This window comes from Entelurus aequoreus, linkage group LG10, assembly GCF_033978785.1.
Source record: "Entelurus aequoreus isolate RoL-2023_Sb linkage group LG10, RoL_Eaeq_v1.1, whole genome shotgun sequence".
NCBI lineage: Eukaryota > Metazoa > Chordata > Actinopteri > Syngnathiformes > Syngnathidae > Entelurus > Entelurus aequoreus.
The window spans coordinates 13,426,603-13,445,686 of record NC_084740.1 but is presented as its reverse complement, the minus strand read 5'-3'; the positions used below and the strand labels follow the sequence as shown (position 1 = coordinate 13,445,686).

At 38.3% G+C, this 19,084-nt stretch overlaps 1 protein-coding gene across 3 annotated transcripts in view; it reads right to left on the bottom strand.

The window, feature by feature from the left end:
• Positions 1–3,603: 3,603 nt before the first annotated feature.
• The window catches only part of dock10 (dedicator of cytokinesis 10), a 115,131-nt gene continuing 99,650 nt past the window's right edge, over positions 3,604–19,084 (bottom strand). For 2 of the 3 annotated variants that reach the window (XM_062060172.1, XM_062060173.1), the window contains 5 exons: positions 17,176–17,366; positions 16,998–17,098; positions 11,319–11,457; positions 11,150–11,222; positions 3,604–6,999 (listed from right to left, as the gene is read on the bottom strand). In XM_062060172.1, the coding sequence (XP_061916156.1) occupies positions 6,944–6,999; positions 11,150–11,222; positions 11,319–11,457; positions 16,998–17,098; positions 17,176–17,366 (560 nt within the window). In that variant the 3' untranslated portion in view covers positions 3,604–6,943. The remainder of the gene's footprint in view (positions 7,000–11,149; positions 11,223–11,318; positions 11,458–16,997; positions 17,099–17,175; positions 17,367–19,084) is intronic. The other variant, XM_062060175.1, reaches the window with a different exon arrangement.

Below are 19,084 nucleotides of genomic sequence, written 5' to 3'. Positions count from 1 at the left end.
TATTCTTATTTGTCTCATTTCTAACCCCAGATTACTTCTTTTTTTTTTTTATTGTTTCTATTTTAAAGAACGTTTGTGACAAATATTGTACTTGGTTTTCTACATTATTTTTGTTTACTCCCAAATGTGACTTTCTAAGCATTACGGTGTGTCTTGTCTAAATAAAAAGCATCAACGGGGGGAAACAATGTTTTAAAGACAGAAAAAAAATATCGACATTTGCAAATACTGTACATAGTATTATGGAATATAATGCAAATACTGTACATAGTATGATGCAATATAATGCAAATACTGTACATAGTATTATGGAATATAATGCAAATACTGTACATATAATTATGCAATATAATGCAAATACTGTACATAGTATGATGCAATATAATTCAAATACTGTACATGGCATTATGCAATATAATGCAAATACTGTACATAGTATGATGCAATATAATGCAAATACATGTACATAGTATTATGCAATTTAATGCAAATACTGTACATAGTATGATGCAATATAATGCAAATACTGTACATAGTATGATGCGATATAATGCAAATACTGTACATGGCATTATGCAATATAATGCAAATACTGTACATAGTATGATGCAATATAATGCAATATAATGCAAATACATGTACATAGTATTATGCAATATAATGCAAATACTGTACATAGTATGATGCGATATAATGCAAATACATGTACATAGTATTATGCAATATAATGCAAATACATGTACATAGTATTATGCAATTTAATGCAAATACTGTACATAGTATTATGCAATATAATGCAAATACATGTACATAGTATTATGCAATATAATGCAAATACTGTACATAGTATGATGCAATATAATGCAATATAATGCAAATACATGTACATAGTATTATGCAATATAATGCAAATACTGTACATAGTATGATGCAATATAATGAAATATAATGTAAATACATGTACATAGTATTATGCAATTTAATGCAAATACTGTACATAGTATGATGCAATATAATGCAAATACTGTACATAGTATGATGCGATATAATGCAAATACATGTACATAGTATTATGCAATATAATGCAAATACATGTACATAGTATTATGCAATTTAATGCAAATACTGTACATAGTATTATGCAATATAATGCAAATACATGTACATAGTATTATGCAATATAATGCAAATACTGTACATAGTATGATGCAATATAATGCAATATAATGCAAATACATGTACATAGTATTATGCAATATAATGCAAATACTGTACATAGTATTATGCAATATAATGCAAATACATGTACATAGTATTATGCAATATAATGCAAATACTGTACATAGTATGATGCAATATAATGCAATATAATGCAAATACATGTACATAGTATTATGCAATATAATGCAAATACTGTACATAGTATGATGCAATATAATGCAATATAATGCAAATACATGTACATAGTATTATGCAATTTAATGCAAATACTGTACATAGTATGATGCAATATAATGCAAATACTGTACATAGTATGATGCGATATAATGCAAATACATGTACATAGTATTATGCAATATAATGCAAATACATGTACATAGTATTATGCAATTTAATGCAAATACTCTACATAGTATTATGCAATATAATGCAAATACATGTACATAGTATGATGCAATATATTGCAAATACATGTACATAGTATTATGCAATTTAATGCAAATACTGTACATAGTATTATGCAATATAATGCAAATACTATACATAGTATGATGCAATATAATGCAAATACTGTACATGGCATTATGCAATATAATGCAAATACTGTACATAGTATGATGCAATATAATGCAAATACTGTACATGGTATTATGCAATATATTGCATTTTTTAGCTTTTGTTTATTTTTAGTAATTCCCTCCTATTTTTTAAAACCTTGATTGTTTTGATGTAAATGATCCAATAGGAGAGCATTAACAATAAAGGTCCCCAAACGTTTGGTCTGCAAGGGCCAAAGTGAAAATATGCTAATGCTCCGCGGGCCAAACAGCAATTTTCACCATGCAACACGACGAGTGAGGAATTTAGCCTCATACCGTCAATAATCGTTGAGAAAGTAGTAGAGATTGTGACACAGTCGTGTGTCGGATTCAGTTAGTCTAATTCTGCATCTTTTATGTATATTTCTAACCTCAAAACATTCAAAAAGGTCATTTTCTTCTGTAACCAGCTCCTCTTACATATTTTATCCGACCGCTTTCAAACTTTACCAGACAGATTAGGCATATGGAGGATGCTACATTTCGAAGTGTTTAGCTTTTCATTATAAGACGTCGGAGATTCGTCCCGACCAAGATGATCTTTTTCCAAAAGAGCGTCAAAAAGTTACAACTTGGTGTCTCGATTTCAAAAGCAACTGGTTAGCCTGTAAAAAAAAAAAATTATCAATAGATTTTACATTAAAAAAACTGCAGCTCAGTAACCACACTGCAAAAACTGAAATTTAAGTAAGATTAAATATCTCAAATAAGGGTGATATTTGCTTATGTTGTGTCGGATAACATAATTCTTCTCACTCAGCAGATTTTATGTTAGAGTGTTTTATTTGTTTTAAGGGTTTTGGTCCTAAATTATCTCAGTAAGATATTACAGCTTGTAGCTGAGATGTTACGACCTATATTGAGTAAAACATGCTTGAAACTAGAATATCAACTGATGCAAAGCTGTGTCATCAACACTCACAAGCATAAAACTACTTTTTTAAGGTAATCATTTCTTACTTCAAGCATGAAAAAAAAAACCATGATGCAGAGCGCATATCATTATGTCAAGATAATGGCACTAGCATTTACTTAATTTAAGAATATTTTTCAAAATAATGAGCAAAAAGGTCTCTTTTTTCTACCAAGAAAAGTGCACTTGTTATTAGTGAGAAATATACATATTTTAAGGTATTTTTGAGTATGTTGAGGTTAGTTAATTTTACTTGTTTTGGAAAGTCTTGACAAGCCGAATTTTCTTGTTCTATTGGCAGATAATTTAGCTTAGTTCAAATAAAATACCCCTAATTTTTGTATTTTTTTCTTCTTGTTTTTGAACACTGCCTTTTTGCAGTGCAGAATTGATTTAATTTACGGTAGTTTTTACACAGAATTACTGCTAATTGAAAGACTGTATCACTGTTTTATGTTAAGTTCTAGCGACTGAGCTGCCAGTTTTTTTTACCATAAAATCTATGGCCATTTTTACAGGGCGTTGCTGTATATTGAAAAACGATATTACGGTTACCGTATTTATGCCGCAGAATTCTAGCGACTGAGCTGATACTTTTTTGCCGTAAAATCTGTGTTCCCTGTTTTTACAGTAAATGAAAAAATAGTACTACTGGTGACTGAGCTGCTTGATTTTTACAGTAAAATCTACTAACTCTAACTGTAACTCTTTCCTTGCTTTGAGGACATGCCATCAATGATTGTGCAATATTCATGCATGTTAAAATGAGCAGCCACCCTTTGGCGGACCAATCCAAATGACACGATGAGCCAAATTTGGCCCTCAGCCCCGACTTTTAATATTCCGGATATAAACTTTGCATTCATATCCAATCTTTCAAAATACAGGTGGTCCTCAATCTACGCCATTCTGTATTAAGAACGAACTCCCATACCGGTAAATAAATACATTCCTTTCGGTCCATAAAGACGAGACACACTCGAGAACTCGTTACAGTAAAATGTGACAGAAAACACGACAGTACGTGCCTCGCTTACACTCACTTTTTGCACTCCATTCCATCTAATAAAGGCTGTTCTGGGGGCCGCGCGCCAAAGAAAAGGAAAATCATGAAAAGCTCAGAGAGAGAAGAAACGTCCACCAAAGTGAAGTGTTTATGTCGTTTAAAGCTTGTGCTAATTTGCATCCTTAAGGTTGAAAGTGAAGCTGCTGGTAGGAAAGATATAGCTGAGATTAGAAAAAGAATAAAGATACATAATTGTTCTTTAAAAAAAAAAAAGACAAAAATTAATTTAATTCTTGTATTTAGTGATTGTATTACTGTATTTTATGTCCTTGATGGGTTCTGTACGTGGATCAACATTTCTGGCCTTCATACGATTTTTTGTCATCAGATTTCGAGTCCCGATCGGATACTTTGACAATAGATTAGACTAGATTGAACATGTTTTATATCAAGTAACTAAACTAAACACAACGACACACTTTTATAAAGCTTATCTCAGTGATTCTCAAACTGTTTGGGGCTCCATCTAGTGGTACGCTAGAGATCTGATTCATTATTTAAGTAAAGTGTTTTATTTTCCTATATTCAAACACCGTCTTACTGTTCAAAGAGTGTGTGACGTTACAGTGGCCAAAAATATGAAATATACATGTAAAATAAAACCTCTGCCTTGTTTTCAATTAATACTTAGGCCTACTATGCTACTGTGTTTTAATGTTGGTCATTATGGTGGCACTTGGAGAGCCACATTTTTCCTGAAGTGGTACTTGGTGGGAAAAGTTTGGGAACCGCAGGCTTATCTTATTAAACTTAGAATTTGCTAATATTGTTGTAAATCCGATGATGTTTCAAACGTGTGGTATTGAATGCTACATACATTTGTTTCAACAAAATAAAGTGGATAATGCACAATAACTAAACAAAAGCTAACACTACTATTGGCTCCTATTCAAAGCCTCTCTGTATCCAGAGACTTCAACAATAACAAAAACAACCAAAAAATAATTTTGTAATAATAAAAACAAGAAAAAAAAAAGATCTTTAGCGTTGTTTATATACTGATACTATACTAAGCATCGACATCTGGATCGATGTGTCGTGTCGTCCTACTCGGTGTGTGTGTGTAGCATGCTTAGGCATTCCTTTTTCTCTAGTCCTCCAGTGATAATGTTACCTGGAAGAAACGTATGTATTTTTCGCCATGGTGGTGAGAGTTAAAACCTTAGAACGCGCTTCGCACTGTGGATAGACGACACATTTGTTGCCAATTGCTCTCAAATTCGAGCCGGTGTTCTCATTAGCCGATCAGTTTCAAAAAGACACATTTCAGCCCCCGATCCGATCCTATGACCTTTATTGTTAGTGACTAGAGTGTTCATTTACGTATGAGTCACAATTACACTAAAACATTACTCGGCGGCAGCGGCGATCACTCGAAACGAGTATGATTGTCCTCCTGTTGGTGGGATTGCCTTCAGGAGAACGCCTGTGCGTGGAATCTTTTAAAGTAGGGAGACTGGTGCACAGACAGCCACCACACTGTCCTTGACAAAGAAAAGGACAGGGTCCAATGGCATGTAGACCAAGACAATTGGGGACCCATCTTTGCTGCAGCCTTCTTCCGCCTTTGTGACTATTGTGGATAAATGCTTCAAAATATAATATCGGGAATTATCAGTATCGTTTTTTTTGGTTTTTTTTTAATTTATTTATTAAATCAACATAAAAAACACAAGATACACTTACAATTAGTGCACCAACCCAAAAAACCTCCCTCCCCCATTTACACTCATTCACCAAAAAGGGTTGTTTCTTTCTGTTATTAATATTCTGGTTCCTACATTATATATCAATACAGTCTGCAAGGGATACAGTCCGTAAGCACACATGATTGTGCGTGCTGCTGGTCCACTAATAGTACTAACCTTTAACAGTTAATTTTACTCATTTTCATTAATTACTAGTTTCTATGTAACTGTTTTTATATTTTTACTTTATTTTTTATTCAAGAAAATGTTTTTAATTTATTTATCTTATTTTATTTATTTTAAAAAGGACCTTATCTTCCCCATACCTGGTTGTCCAAATTAGGCATAATAATGTGTTGATTCCACGACTGTATAGATCGGTATCGCTTGATATCGGTATCGGTAATTAAAGAGTTGGACAATATCGGCAAAAAGCAGTTATCGGACATCCCTAGTTGTGGAGCATCTATGCAAGCATCATCCGCCCACTCCGCCGTTGAGGTCTTTTTCGACGAGAACATTACTATATATACAGTAACTATAATGTAAACATACAATGTGTACTTACAGTAATAATACTACCACCAATATGGTACTACTACTTATGCTACCTATTTTGTGCAGGCGTAACTCATTTTGTGAAGAATTTTGTGAACAAGACTGTCAGAGGTAAATGTTTTTTTTGTTTTTTGTTTTTTTTTGTGCAAATGTGAGTAACAAAAACACAGCAAAAATAGACGAGAAAACACAAAATGTGTCACCCACTAATCACTCATTAACAAATTTTTATTTAAATGTTATACATAAAACTTTTTTAAGTCAGCTAAACAAATATTTATATGTATATTTCATTAAAAAAGGAACATTTCAAATGTTTTAAATATTAATATTTCTTATGTACAATTTAAAACAGTAAATAATAACAGTAACAATGCATTTTGCACCGTAAAAATGTTACAAAACATAACTATTTTTGTTTTGTTTGAACTGTTTCCGCTTAAAAATGGGCAAGCTGATATTTGGGTCATGTTAGCAAAGGATACAAATTAGCACTGTGGCGCTGCTCTACATTCAAAACACCGACTGGAGGCGCGTCCAGCTCTTTTCTGTCAGCTTTTTTTGAAGACAGATTTCTTCTTGAAAAAGTTGAAAATGCACCAGGAAAGTTTTGGTAAGGACGCGTGAAGATGCTGAACGCAGCTCCAGCCCAGTAAGGTCGCTGCACTCTAAAGGGTCTTTAAGTAGCATGTTTTCGCTTGTCAGTGTGTAAGCTGATGATGCCGACTCTTCTACAACCAAAACAAACAGAACCTACCCCGGGTTCAACCCCGGCCATGTTCAACGACAGGACAATAGCAAGACGAGCACGAGCACAGTCGACACACTTCTTCTTTCTTTTGTCTTCTTCTACCACAAACAAGCACAAGGTGAGGTTCCTCAACTTCCTGTTCGCCTTTTAGCCATTCAGAAGCCGCTGTGGCGCTCCGTTCCGGGTGGCCTTGAGTGAGGAATCTGGACACACAAACAAAATGGAGGTTAGATAGTGTGCAAATTCAGCTGGGCTGTTTACCATGACCTCGTCAGCGGCATTAATGCTGACTGAGCATGTGGAAAGGGAATGTGATCAGCGCACTTGCAGGAGAAAAGGTCACCGCCTCTGTCCAGGGTTCTGAAAACAGAGTGCCATCAGACGGGGGCGTGGCATGTGCTGACGGCGAGACACAGCTGGCAGATTATTAAGATTGCACAGGTGGAACGTGTTAATCTAATCATCTGTTGTCTTTAACAGCGAGCGGCCGGGTAAATGAGGACAAGGAGGTCGACACTAAAGTATCTATTGGAGAACTGTGAAAACATTAAAAACCCTGTCATCTGCGCAACTGGCTTCCAGCGTGAATCTGTGAGATTGTAAGTAGACGAAGCTTACAGAGCAGTTTTCCCCTTCCCCGCTACTCCAACATTGGTTCCGTCGCTGCTGATTTTTTTTAACGTACAAATTAATGGATAACTTGCTTTAAAATCATAAGTCAAGGTGTCAATAAGTCAATTTGTATTTATTTTTTTACAAAAAATGATATAACACTATATATCATATTTTTCAGACTATAATTCACAGTTTTTTTCATAGTTTGGCCGGGGGTGCGACTTATACTCAGGAGAGACTTATGTGTGAAATTATTAACACATTACCGTAAAATATCAAATAATATTATTTAGCTCATTCACGTAAGAGACTAGACGTATAAGATTTCATGGGATTTAGCGATTAGGAGTGACAGATTGTTTGGTAAACGTATAGCATGTTCTATATGTTATAGTTATTTGAATGACTCTTACCATAATATGTTACGTTAACATACCAGGCACGTTCTCAGTTGGTTATTTATGCGTCATATAACGTACACTTATTCAGCCTGTTGTTCACTATTCTTTATTTATTTAAAATTGCCTTTCAAATGTCTATTCTTGGTGTTGGGTTTTATCAAATAAATTTCCCCAAAAAATGCGACTTATACTCCAGTGCGACTTATATATGTTTTTTTCCTTCTTTATTATGCATTTTCGGTAGGTGCGACTTATACTCCGGAACGACTTATACTCCGAAAAATATGGTAATAATATAATATTTGTTGCATTATTAGATCAAATTCAAGTTGAAAAGATATGCAATTTCATGCAGAACATACCATTTTTCTGTTACAATTGAAAGAGCAAATTTAGTAAGACAGATTATTGATGCTTATCATTTTCAGGCATCCGCAGGCCACATAAATGATGTGGAGGGCCACATAGATTGAAACATTAAAATGATGTGGCTGGCCACTGTGGAGGAAGATGTGGCCAGCGCTGCCAGCAGGAGCAAAGGTCACCGCCTCTGTCCATGGTGCTGAGGACAGAGCACCATCAGACGGAGGCATGGCAGTGCTGACGGCGAGACACAGCTGGCAGGTGATTAGATTTCACAGGTGGTACGTGTTAATCTAATCATCTGTTGTCTTTAACAGTAAGCGGCCGGGAGCAGGAGGGGCGAGAGGATACGGAGGTGACTGAAAAGTCACGTTCTGGGGGAGAAAGACTTTTGATAAAACATATGTACAATAAAACCTTTGTTAAAAACTGCACACTTTGCTCTTGTGCCATGTCTACAGTGGAACTGCTAGGAAGCAACTTCCACAGCCACATTTAAGGATTTGGCGGGCCATATAAAATTATGTGGCGGGCAACATTAAAATATTTGGCAGGCCTTGTAAAAGGCTACATATAAGGATGTGGCGGGCCACTTTAAAGGATGCGACAGGCTACTTTAAAGGATGTGGCGGCCACATAAAATGATGTGGCAGTCTACATAAAAGGATGCGTCAGCCTACTTTAAAGGATGTGGTGGGCCATTTTAAATGATGTGGCGGTCCACATAAAAACATGCAACGGGCTACTTTAAAGGAAGTGGCGGGCCTCATAAATGATGTGGCAGTCTACATAAAAGGATACAACGGGCTACTTTAATGGATGCGACAGGATGTGGCGGGGCACTAAAAAGGAAGTGGAGGGCCACATAAATTATGTGGCAGTCTACATAAAAGGATACAACGGGCTACTTTAAAGGATGCGACAGGATGTGGCGGGGCACTAAAAAGGATGTGGCGGGGCACAAAAAGGGATGTGGCAGGCCATATAAATAATGTGGCGGGCTTAATAAAAGGATGCAAAAGGCTACTTTAAAGGATGTGGTGGGCCATATTAAAATTTTTGGCGGGCCACAAAATAATGATTTTCATAAAGGGATGTGGCAGGCCATATAAAATAATGTATCAGGCCATGTAAAATAATGTGGCAGCCCATGTAAAATAATGTGTCAGGCCAAGTAAAATAATGTGGCAGGCTAAATAAAAGGATGCAACAGGCTAATTTAAAGGATGTGGTGGGCCACATGAAATGATTTGGCGGGCCACAAAAATTATGTGGCGGGCGACATAAAAGGATATGGCGGGCTACATAAAATTATGTGCCGGGCTACATAAAAGGATGTGGCGGGCCTTATAAAAGGAAGCGATGGGCTACTTTGAAAGATGTGGCGGTCCATACGAAAGGACGTGGCGGGCCAGATAAAATGATGTGGCGGGCCACATAAAAGTATGTGGCAGGCCACTAAAAGTATGTGGCAGGCCACATAAAATGACGTGGCAGGCCAATTAAAGAGATGCAACGGGCTACTTTAAAGGAAGTGGCGGGCCACATAAAATGATGTGGCAGTCTACATAAAAAGATGCAACAGGCTACTTTAAAGGATGCGACAGGATGTGGCGGGGCACTAAAAAGGATGTGGCGGGGCACTAAAAAGGATGTGGCGGGGCACTAAAAAGGAAGTGGCGGGCCACATAAAGGGATGTGGCGGACCACATAAAGGGATATGGCAGGCCATATAAAATAATGTGGCGGGCTAAATAAAAGGATGCAAAAGGCTACTTTAAAGGATGTGGTGGGCCACTTTAAAATTTTTGGCGGGCCACAAAATAATGTTTTTTCATAAAGGGTTGTGGCAGGCCATATAAAATAATGTATCAGGCCATGTAAAATAATGTGGCAGGCGATATAAAATAATGTAAAATAATGTGGCAGGCCATGTAAAATAATGTGGCAGGCTAAATAAAAGGATGCAAAAGGATACTTTAAAGGATGTGGTGGGCCACTTTAAAATTTTTGGCGGGCCACAAAATAATGTTTTTTCATAAAGGGATGTGGCAGGCCATATAAAATAATGTATCAGGCCATGTAAAATAATGTGGCAGGCTAAATAAAAGGATGCAACACGCTACTTTAAAGGATGTGGTGGGCCACAAAAATTATGTTGCGGGCGACATAAAAGGATATGGCGGGCTACATAAAATGATGTGTCGGGCCATATAAAAGGATGCGAGGGGCTACTTTGAAAATGTGGCGGTTCAATACGAAAGGACGTGGCGGGCCAGATAAAATGATGTGGCCGGCCACATTAAATGATTTGGCGAGCCACATAAAAGTATGTGGCGGGCCACGTAAAATGACGTGGCGGGCCACATAAAATGCTGTGGCAGGCCACATAAAAGGATGCGACGGGCTACTTTAAAGAATGCGCCGGGCCACATGAAAGGATGTCGCGGGCCATATAAAATAATGTGGCGGGCTACATAAAAGGATGCGAAGGGCTACTTTGAAAGATGTGGCGGGCCACATAATAGGTTGTGGCGGGCCATACAAAATAATGTGGCGGGCCATACAAAAGGATGAGGCGGGCTACATAAAAGGATGCGACGGACTACTTTAAAGAATGTTGCGGCCCACTTTAAAGGATGTGGCGGGCCTACCAGATAAAATGAAGTGGCGTGCCACGTAAAATTATATGGCGCGCCACATAAAAGGATGTGACGAAGCAGATTGGCCCCCGGGCCAATTGTGCTTCTCTTCAACGGGTGAAAACTTTGTGGCCCTGACAATTATTGTGTGTGTGTGTGTGTGTGTGTGTGTGTGTGTGTGTGTGTGTGTGTGTGTGTGTGTGTGTGTGTGTGTGTGTGTGTGTGTGTGTGTGTGTGTGTGTGTGTGTGTGTGTGTGTGTGTGTGTGTGTGTGTGTGTGTGTGGGAGGCACAATGAAGAAGCATGAATGAGTGGAACTGAGAAAAGACATACCAGTCTTAGACAGAGTGGAAAGAGAGCTGTTAGAGAGAGAAGTGGCGCTGGAGGCCAGAACACATTTTCGCAGCTGCAGGGTGGAAAACAAATGACAACAATGTTGTGACGTGAGAGTGGAGAAAATGGAAGATGTCTCAGCGAAAGACAATGGAGTGTTTGTGCAGACCTGCTCATTCATGATGGCCGACAGCTCGCTCAGCATGTCCCTGTAGTGAGCCCTCATTTCCTCCTGGTACTCCAGCTGGTCCTCCTTGATCAGACGTTCGTTCACATCCAGCGCCTGACCGCAGGCTTCTGCAAACTGCCTGCACGGCAAAAACAACATGACACTTAGTTCGTGTTTCTATGCAACGTGAACAAGGAATAAATGTGTCAAGGGCACGCAAAATGATTTTGTTCATTATACAATTCAGTAGTTCCTCGGTTTTTGCATGCCTCACTTTGGTTTGAGGAAGTTCTTTGTAAATTCATTTTGCGGTTATCGTGCTCATGACAAACTGGGGTGTTCGAACAAAGAACCCAGTGTGTTGGTGATTCAGTCCCTGTGCTTTTTTATTGAGTACGGCCACAAAATAGGCCATCATGGGACCAAAGAAAGGTGCAAGTGAAATGCAAGAAATTGCAAGAAATCTGCGTTCAAAGAACTCCGGCTTATTAGTGATTCCCAGGGCACAAAAAAAGTCTGCGGGGTATAGAGCGTTTTCTACTCGGGCTCCAGTACTCTGGAGTGCCCTAACCTACTCAGTGGCCTAGTGGTTAGAGTGTCCGCCCTGAGATCGGTAAGTTGTGAGTTCAAACCCCGGCCGAGTCATACCAAAGACTATAAAAATGGGACCCATTACTTCCCTGCTTGGCACTCAGCATAAGTGTTGGAATTGGGGGTTAAATCACCAAAAATGATTCCCGGGCGCGGCCACCGCTGCTGCTCACTGCTCCCCTCACCTCCCAGGGGGTGATCAAGGGTGATGGGTCAAATGCAGAGAAAAATTTTGCCACACCTAGTGTGTGTGTGTGTGACAATCATTGGTACTTTAACTTTAACAGTTAGAGATGCTACCTCAGTAGAAGCATTTAAGTCCCATCTTAAAGGCCTACTGAAACCCACTACTACCGACCACGCAGTCTGATAGTTTATATATCAATGATGAAATCTTAACATTATAACACATGCCAATACGGCCGGGTTAACTTATAAAGTGACATTTTAAATTTGCCGCTAAACTTCCGGTTCGAAACGCCTCTGAGGATGACGTATGCGCGTGACGTAGACCGGGGAACACGGGTATGCCTTCCACATTGAAGCCAATACGAAAAAGCTCTGTTTTCATTTCATAATTCCACAGTATTCTGGACATCTGTGTTCGTGAATCTGTTTCAATCATGTTCATTGCATTATGGAGAAGGAAGCTGAGCAAGCAAAGAAGAAAGTTGTCGGTGCGAAATGGACGTATTTTTCGAACGTAGTCAGCCACAACAGTACACAGCCGGCGCTTCTTTGTTTACATTCCCGAAAGATGCAGTCAAGATGGAAGAACTCGGATAACAGAGACTCTAACCAGGAGGACATTTGACTTGGATACACAGACGCCTGTAGAGAACTGGGACAACACAGACTCTTACCAGGATTACTTTGATTTGGATGACAAAGACGCAGACGTGCTACTGTGAGTATGCAGCTTTGGCTTTTTTTTGCGTATGTACGTAACTTTTTTAAAATATATAAGCTTTATGAACCTTGGGTTAGGTGAACGGTCTTTTGGGCTGAGTGATTGTGTGTGTTGATCATGTGTTTGAATTGTATTGGCGTGTTCTATGGAGCTAGGAGCTAGCAGAGGAGCTAGCATAACACGTACTGTACCTACGTGCGCGTCACGTACGTAACTTTTTAAAAATATATAAGCTTTATGAACCTTGGGTTAGGTGAACGGTCTTTTGGGCTGAGTGATTGTGTGTGTTGATCAGGTGTTTGAATTGTATTGGCGTGTTCTATGGAGCTAGGAGCTAGCAGAGGAGCTAGGAGCTAGCATAACAAACACGCAGGTGTTATTATGCAGGATTAATTTGTGGCATATTAAATATAAGCCTGGTTGTGTTGTGGCTAATAGAGTATATATATGTCTTGTGTTTATTTACTGTTGTAGTCATTCCCAGCTGAATATCAGGTACCGTGAGTATGCAGCCTTGGCTGCTAAACATTCGATAACTTGACCGTATGTGCGCGTCACGTACGTAACTTTTTAAAAATATATAAGCTTTATGAACCTTGGGTTAGGTAAACGGTCTTTTGGGCTGAGTGATTGTGTGTGTTGATCAGGTGTTTGAATTGTATTTAAATAAAAAAAATTCATTTCAGTAGGCCTTTAAAACTCATTTGTATACTCCAGCCTTTAAATAGACCCCCCCTTTTAGACCAGTTGATCTGCCGTCTCTTTTCTGCTCTGCCCCCCTCTCCTGCGTGGAGAGGTTATTAGGTGACTACAGATGACCCGGGGTGGACCACTCATCTGTGCATCAGTTGGGGATGTCTCTGCGCTGCTGACTTGTCTCCACTCAAGATGATCCCCTTCGGGCCCCACTATGGACTGGACTCTCACACTATTAACTAGATCCACTCGAGGTCCATTACACCAGTCGCCTGGGGGTGGGGGTTGGGGTTGGGTGTGGGGGGCCGGGGGAGAGAGTTTTTTTTTTCTTGCCATGACGTGGGATCTGAGCCGAGGATGTCGTTGTGGCTCGTGCAGCCCTTTGAGACACTTGTGATTAAGGGCTGTATAAATACACTTTGATTGATTGATTGATTGAAGTGGCAGCACTTTGATAAAGAAGGTGAGAAACAGTATCAAATTCAAGTAAAAAGTCGTAGTAAAGTACGAAGAAGGTATCAGTTTGGCATTCCCTTCCTCTCCAATAATATTTGGCAACAAGAGTCTTCATTAAGACAAAAGTTATGTTAAATGAGTGTACACTACCGTTCAAAAGTTTGGGGTCACCCAAACAATTTTGTGGAATAGCCTTCATTTCTAAGAACAAGAATAGACTGTCGAATTTCAAATGAAAGTTCTTATTTTCTGGCCATTTTGAGCGTTTAATTGACCCCACAAATGTGATGCTCCAGAAACTCAATCTGCTCAAAGGAAGGTCAGTTTTGTAGCTTCTGTAACAAGCTAAACTGTTTTCGGATGTGTGAACATGATTGCACAAGGGTTTTCTAATCATCAATTAGCCTTCTGAGCCAATGAGCAAACACATTGTACCATTAGAACACTGGAGTGATAGTTGCTGGAAATGGGCCTCTATACACCTATGTAGATATTGCACCAAAAACCAGACATTTGCAGCTAAAATAGTCATTTACCACATTAGCAATGTATAGAGTGTATTTCTTTAAAGTTAAGACTAGTTTAAAGTTATCTTCATTGAAAAGTACAGTGCTTTTCCTTCAAAAATAAGGACATTTCAATGTGACCCCAAACTTTTGAACGGTAGTGTATATCCTTCAATGTATTATTTAACATTTCATTCATCATCTATATGCATGTTTTCTACTAGAGATGTGAATCCTACAAAAACTCACATTTGATTTGATTCCAATTCTTGGGGTGATGATTCCATCCAGAATCGATTCCAATCGATTATTGCAATACAATATTTGGTATATAAGTTATAATGATAACAAACGCTCCTCTTGGCTGCTGACGTATAACGTATACGAGTTGTATGTATGCGCGAGTGAGCGCAGACACGGCTTAAAAACGACTTTTATAAAAATGTATTAAAAAAAAAAAAAGAAAGTACATTGATTCTTAAAAATTAGGAATCGTTTTAGAACTGGAATAAATAAGATTAGCGATTCAGATGTGAATCACATTTTATCAGCAACCCTATTTTATACATATCTGTAAAACTATAATTATTCTCTATAACTCTCAAACTGTGGTACGCTTCATCTAGTGGTACGCCAAAGAATGTGCAAACAATTTTATTTCATACATTATTTAAGTACAGTTTTTTTCCCTATATTTAAACAAAGTGTTACTGTTCAAACTGTCATGATCCGTTGCAGGATCATGTTTTGTTTAGTTTTGGACTACCTGAGTTCCTGTTTTGAGCACCCCTGGGTTTGTGTTTTAGTTGCCATGATTGCAGATTGTTTTCACCTGCCTCTGATTAGTGTTCGAGACGCTCACCTGCTCCTGGGCACTAATCAGAGAGCTACCTGTTCCTGCCTTTCGCCACACTCGGTCTGGCTTCCTTGTTTGCTGTATGCAACAGTTACGTTAGATTATTTCTTGTTTCCTTGCTCATGATTCCTGTGCTAAGTTTTTGCTTCAGCTCCCCATGTGATCGGCACGCGTCTCTTTTGTTTGTTTCCTGTATTTTTGTATGATTTATGAGGAGTAAATCACTGTCTAACCTTCACCTTGCCTCCAGAGTTCCTGCTGCATCTCGGGAGAACGATCCACGCATAAACATGCGACCCAACCATGACATAATGTTACAATGGCCAAAAATATTACCATAAATATGGCTGTTAAATAAAACCTCTATTTTGTTTTTAATGAATGCTTATGCTACTGTATTTGATTGTTGGTCATTATGGTGGTACTAGTGTTTTCTGAGGTGGTGCTTGGTGAAAAAAGTTGAAGAATCACTGCTCTATAAAGTGTTATGTGTAAAAATGTCCTATATTGGCTTTTTTGCCAATATCCGATATTCCGATATTGTTCAACTCTTAATTACAGATTCCGATATCAACCGATACCAATATATACAGTCGTGGAATTAACACATTATTATGCCTAATTTTGTTGTGATGCCCCGCTGGATGCATTAAACAATGTAACAAGGTTTTCCAAAATAAATCAACTCAAGTTATGGAAAAAAATGCCAACATGGCACTGCCATATTTATTATTGAAGTCACAAAGTGCATTATTTTTTTTAACATGCCTCAAAACAGCAGCTTGGAATTTGGGACATGCTCTCCCTGAGAGAGCATGAGGAGGTTGAGGTGGGCGGGGTTGGGGGGCGGGGTTGAGTTGGGGGGGGGGGTGTATATTGTAGCGTCCCAAAGAGTTAGTGCTGCAAGGGGTTCTGGGTATTTGTTCTGTTGTGTTTATGTTGTGTTACGGTGCGGATGTTCTCCCGAAATGTGTTTGTCATTCTTGTTTGGTGTGGGTTCACAGTGTGGTGCATATTTGTAACAGTGTTAAAGTTGTTTATACGTTCACCCTCAGTGTGACCTGTATGGCTGTTGACCAAGTATGGCTTGCATTCACTTGTGTGTGTGAAAAGCCGTAGATATTATGTGATTGGGTCGGCACGCAAAGGCAGTGCCTTTAAGGTTTATTGGCCCTCTGTACTTCTCCCTACGTCCGTGTACCACTCCGTACAGCGGAGTTTTAAAAAGTCATAAATTTTACTTTTTGAAACAGATACCGATAATTTCCGATATCACATTTTAAAGCATTTATCGGCCGATAATATCGGCAGTCCGATATTATCGGACATCTCTAGTTATGTGTTCATATTTTTAGTCTGAAAGGAAATAATTGGATATCCATGTTTTCTTATGGGAAAAAAATATCTTTGTTTTTTGTATAATTTGGTTTTCGTTGGACGTTTTAAAAACCCAGAGGTACCGCTTCATATGCTATGTTCCTATTTCTTGTAGCTGCACACTGAAAAGCAACAACAAAAGTCCTAGTTAATCAAAATATAACTGATATAATATGATAGGCTGATATTTGATCATGTGACCCCAGCATGGCCACTCCAATCACACCTCCTTTTTTTTGGCTTTTCTCGAATTCTTGAATGAAGTATTATTTGCAGTAGGATCCTACCTAAAGATCTCCTTCAGCAGTTTGACTTGGTTGTCTGGATACTTCTTGGCGTTCTTCTCCTCCAAAAAGGCTCGAGCGTAGGCCATCGGTCCAGCGTTCACCTGGAGCGAAAAGGTCAGGTGAGGGCCAAAAACAAAGCATTTCCCCACAGTTAGAAGCGTGAGAGGAGAACACACACTTTGGCACTGACGCTGCCCTGCAGTTTGAGCTGCAGTCGGATCATGTCCACCTCCTCCATGTTGCACAGCTGGTTGAGCTCCGAGACTTTCCTCGACATCTCGTCGATGGCCACCTCGATGGGGTTCATCTCCGTGCTCTGCTGCTCCACCACCTGGATACGCTTTTTTAGGTAAGGGAAGCTGGAGCTTGCTGGGGAAAGACAAAGACATTGAAAGGTTATTTAAGATACAAGAGTTGTTTATAAAGTTTGCCTTTACAAAGATAATAACATGTGCCAATAAAACTCATTTTAGATCGGGAACCACAAGGAGAAAAATCTACTCCCAAGTGGGCCGGACTGGTAAAATCACAGCACGATAATTTAAAAATAAAGACAACTTCAGATTGTTTTCTTTAAAAAAAGAACAAGCACATTCTGAAAATGTACAAATCGTAATGTTTTGTACACTTACATGTTGCGGTTAATAGTATTCTATCTTTATTTGTCGTTATTTACACTTTCTGAATAAATTATGTGATAATGTTCATCAGTCAACTCATTGGTGTTCATTTGCAATCTATCAAGATAAAAAAATAATATCAAAATCAAATCACAGGAAAATTAAATTCAATTAAAACTACATAAATAACATCTTATTTATGTAGTTTGTTCATTTTCCTCGACTGGTGCACTAACATCATGTGGTTTATTTTTCTTTTTTTACATATGTAGCATAATCTACAAAGATACAAAGAATTGCTATTGCAACATCTAGTGGACACATTTAGAACAGCAGTTTCTTTCATTAAAAAATGTAGGCTAATTTTTATACTTGGCAAACTCATCCCACGAGCCGGATAAAACCTGTTTGCGGGCCTGATCCGGCCCGCGGGCCGTACGTTTGACACCCCTGATCTAGTGCAAGGGTGTTAAACTCATTTTAGCTCAGGGGCCGCGTGGAGGAAAATCTGTGCACACGCGGCCGAACTATTAAAATCATGGCATTAAAACTAAAGAATAAAGACAACTTCAGATTGTTTTCTTTGTCTTACTTTGGCCAAAAATAGAACAAACACATTCTGAAAATAATACAATAAAAATATAGAAAAAAATACCGCCAGCGGTAAAGTTTAGATTCATGAAGGAAAGAAGAAAGTGAATGAATGTTTATAACTGAATACATTTACATATGCATAAAAATTGGTTTTCTTTTGTATTTTTAAAAAAAAAATGAATTAAGTAACGTTTATGACAACCTTTTTCCAAAACACAATATAGAATGTGAGATATAACAGGATAATGCATACATTTATCATTTGTTTTCAAAACGCTTACAAAAACGTGGGACCCCAAACATTTACTGTGGGACCCCATTTTTACGACTTGAACATTTGGAAAATTCCTAGCGCCAACACTGATGGAGTTTTGGTGCATGCAAAACAGCAGCAGGCGGCTGTGGCCTGCGGGCCGGTTCTAATACTAATCAAATATCATCCCGGGCGCCATAGATAATTCATTCGGGCCTTGACTTTGACAAATAGGATCTAGTGGTACGCCAAAGAATCACTTGATTAAAGTTTAGCGTTTTATTTTCCTATATTCAAACAGTGTTACAGTTCAAACTGTGTGTAATATTACAGTGGTCCAAAATAATAAATGTATTTGTTAAATAAAACCACTGCCTTGTTTTTTAATGAATACGTATGCCTACTACACTACTGTATTTTAATGTTGGTCATTATGGTGGTGCCATAATGAGTGTTTTCTGAAGTGGTACTTGGTGAAAAAAGTTTGTTTATTTTATGCAAAAACTACATTTTGATGCACATCCAGCAGATGCAGCCACAGCTAAAAAAAAGACTTGAGTAACAGCTGCTACATCCTCTGAATAGAGCTTCTTTGAGTACCAGTATAAAAAAATGCAGCA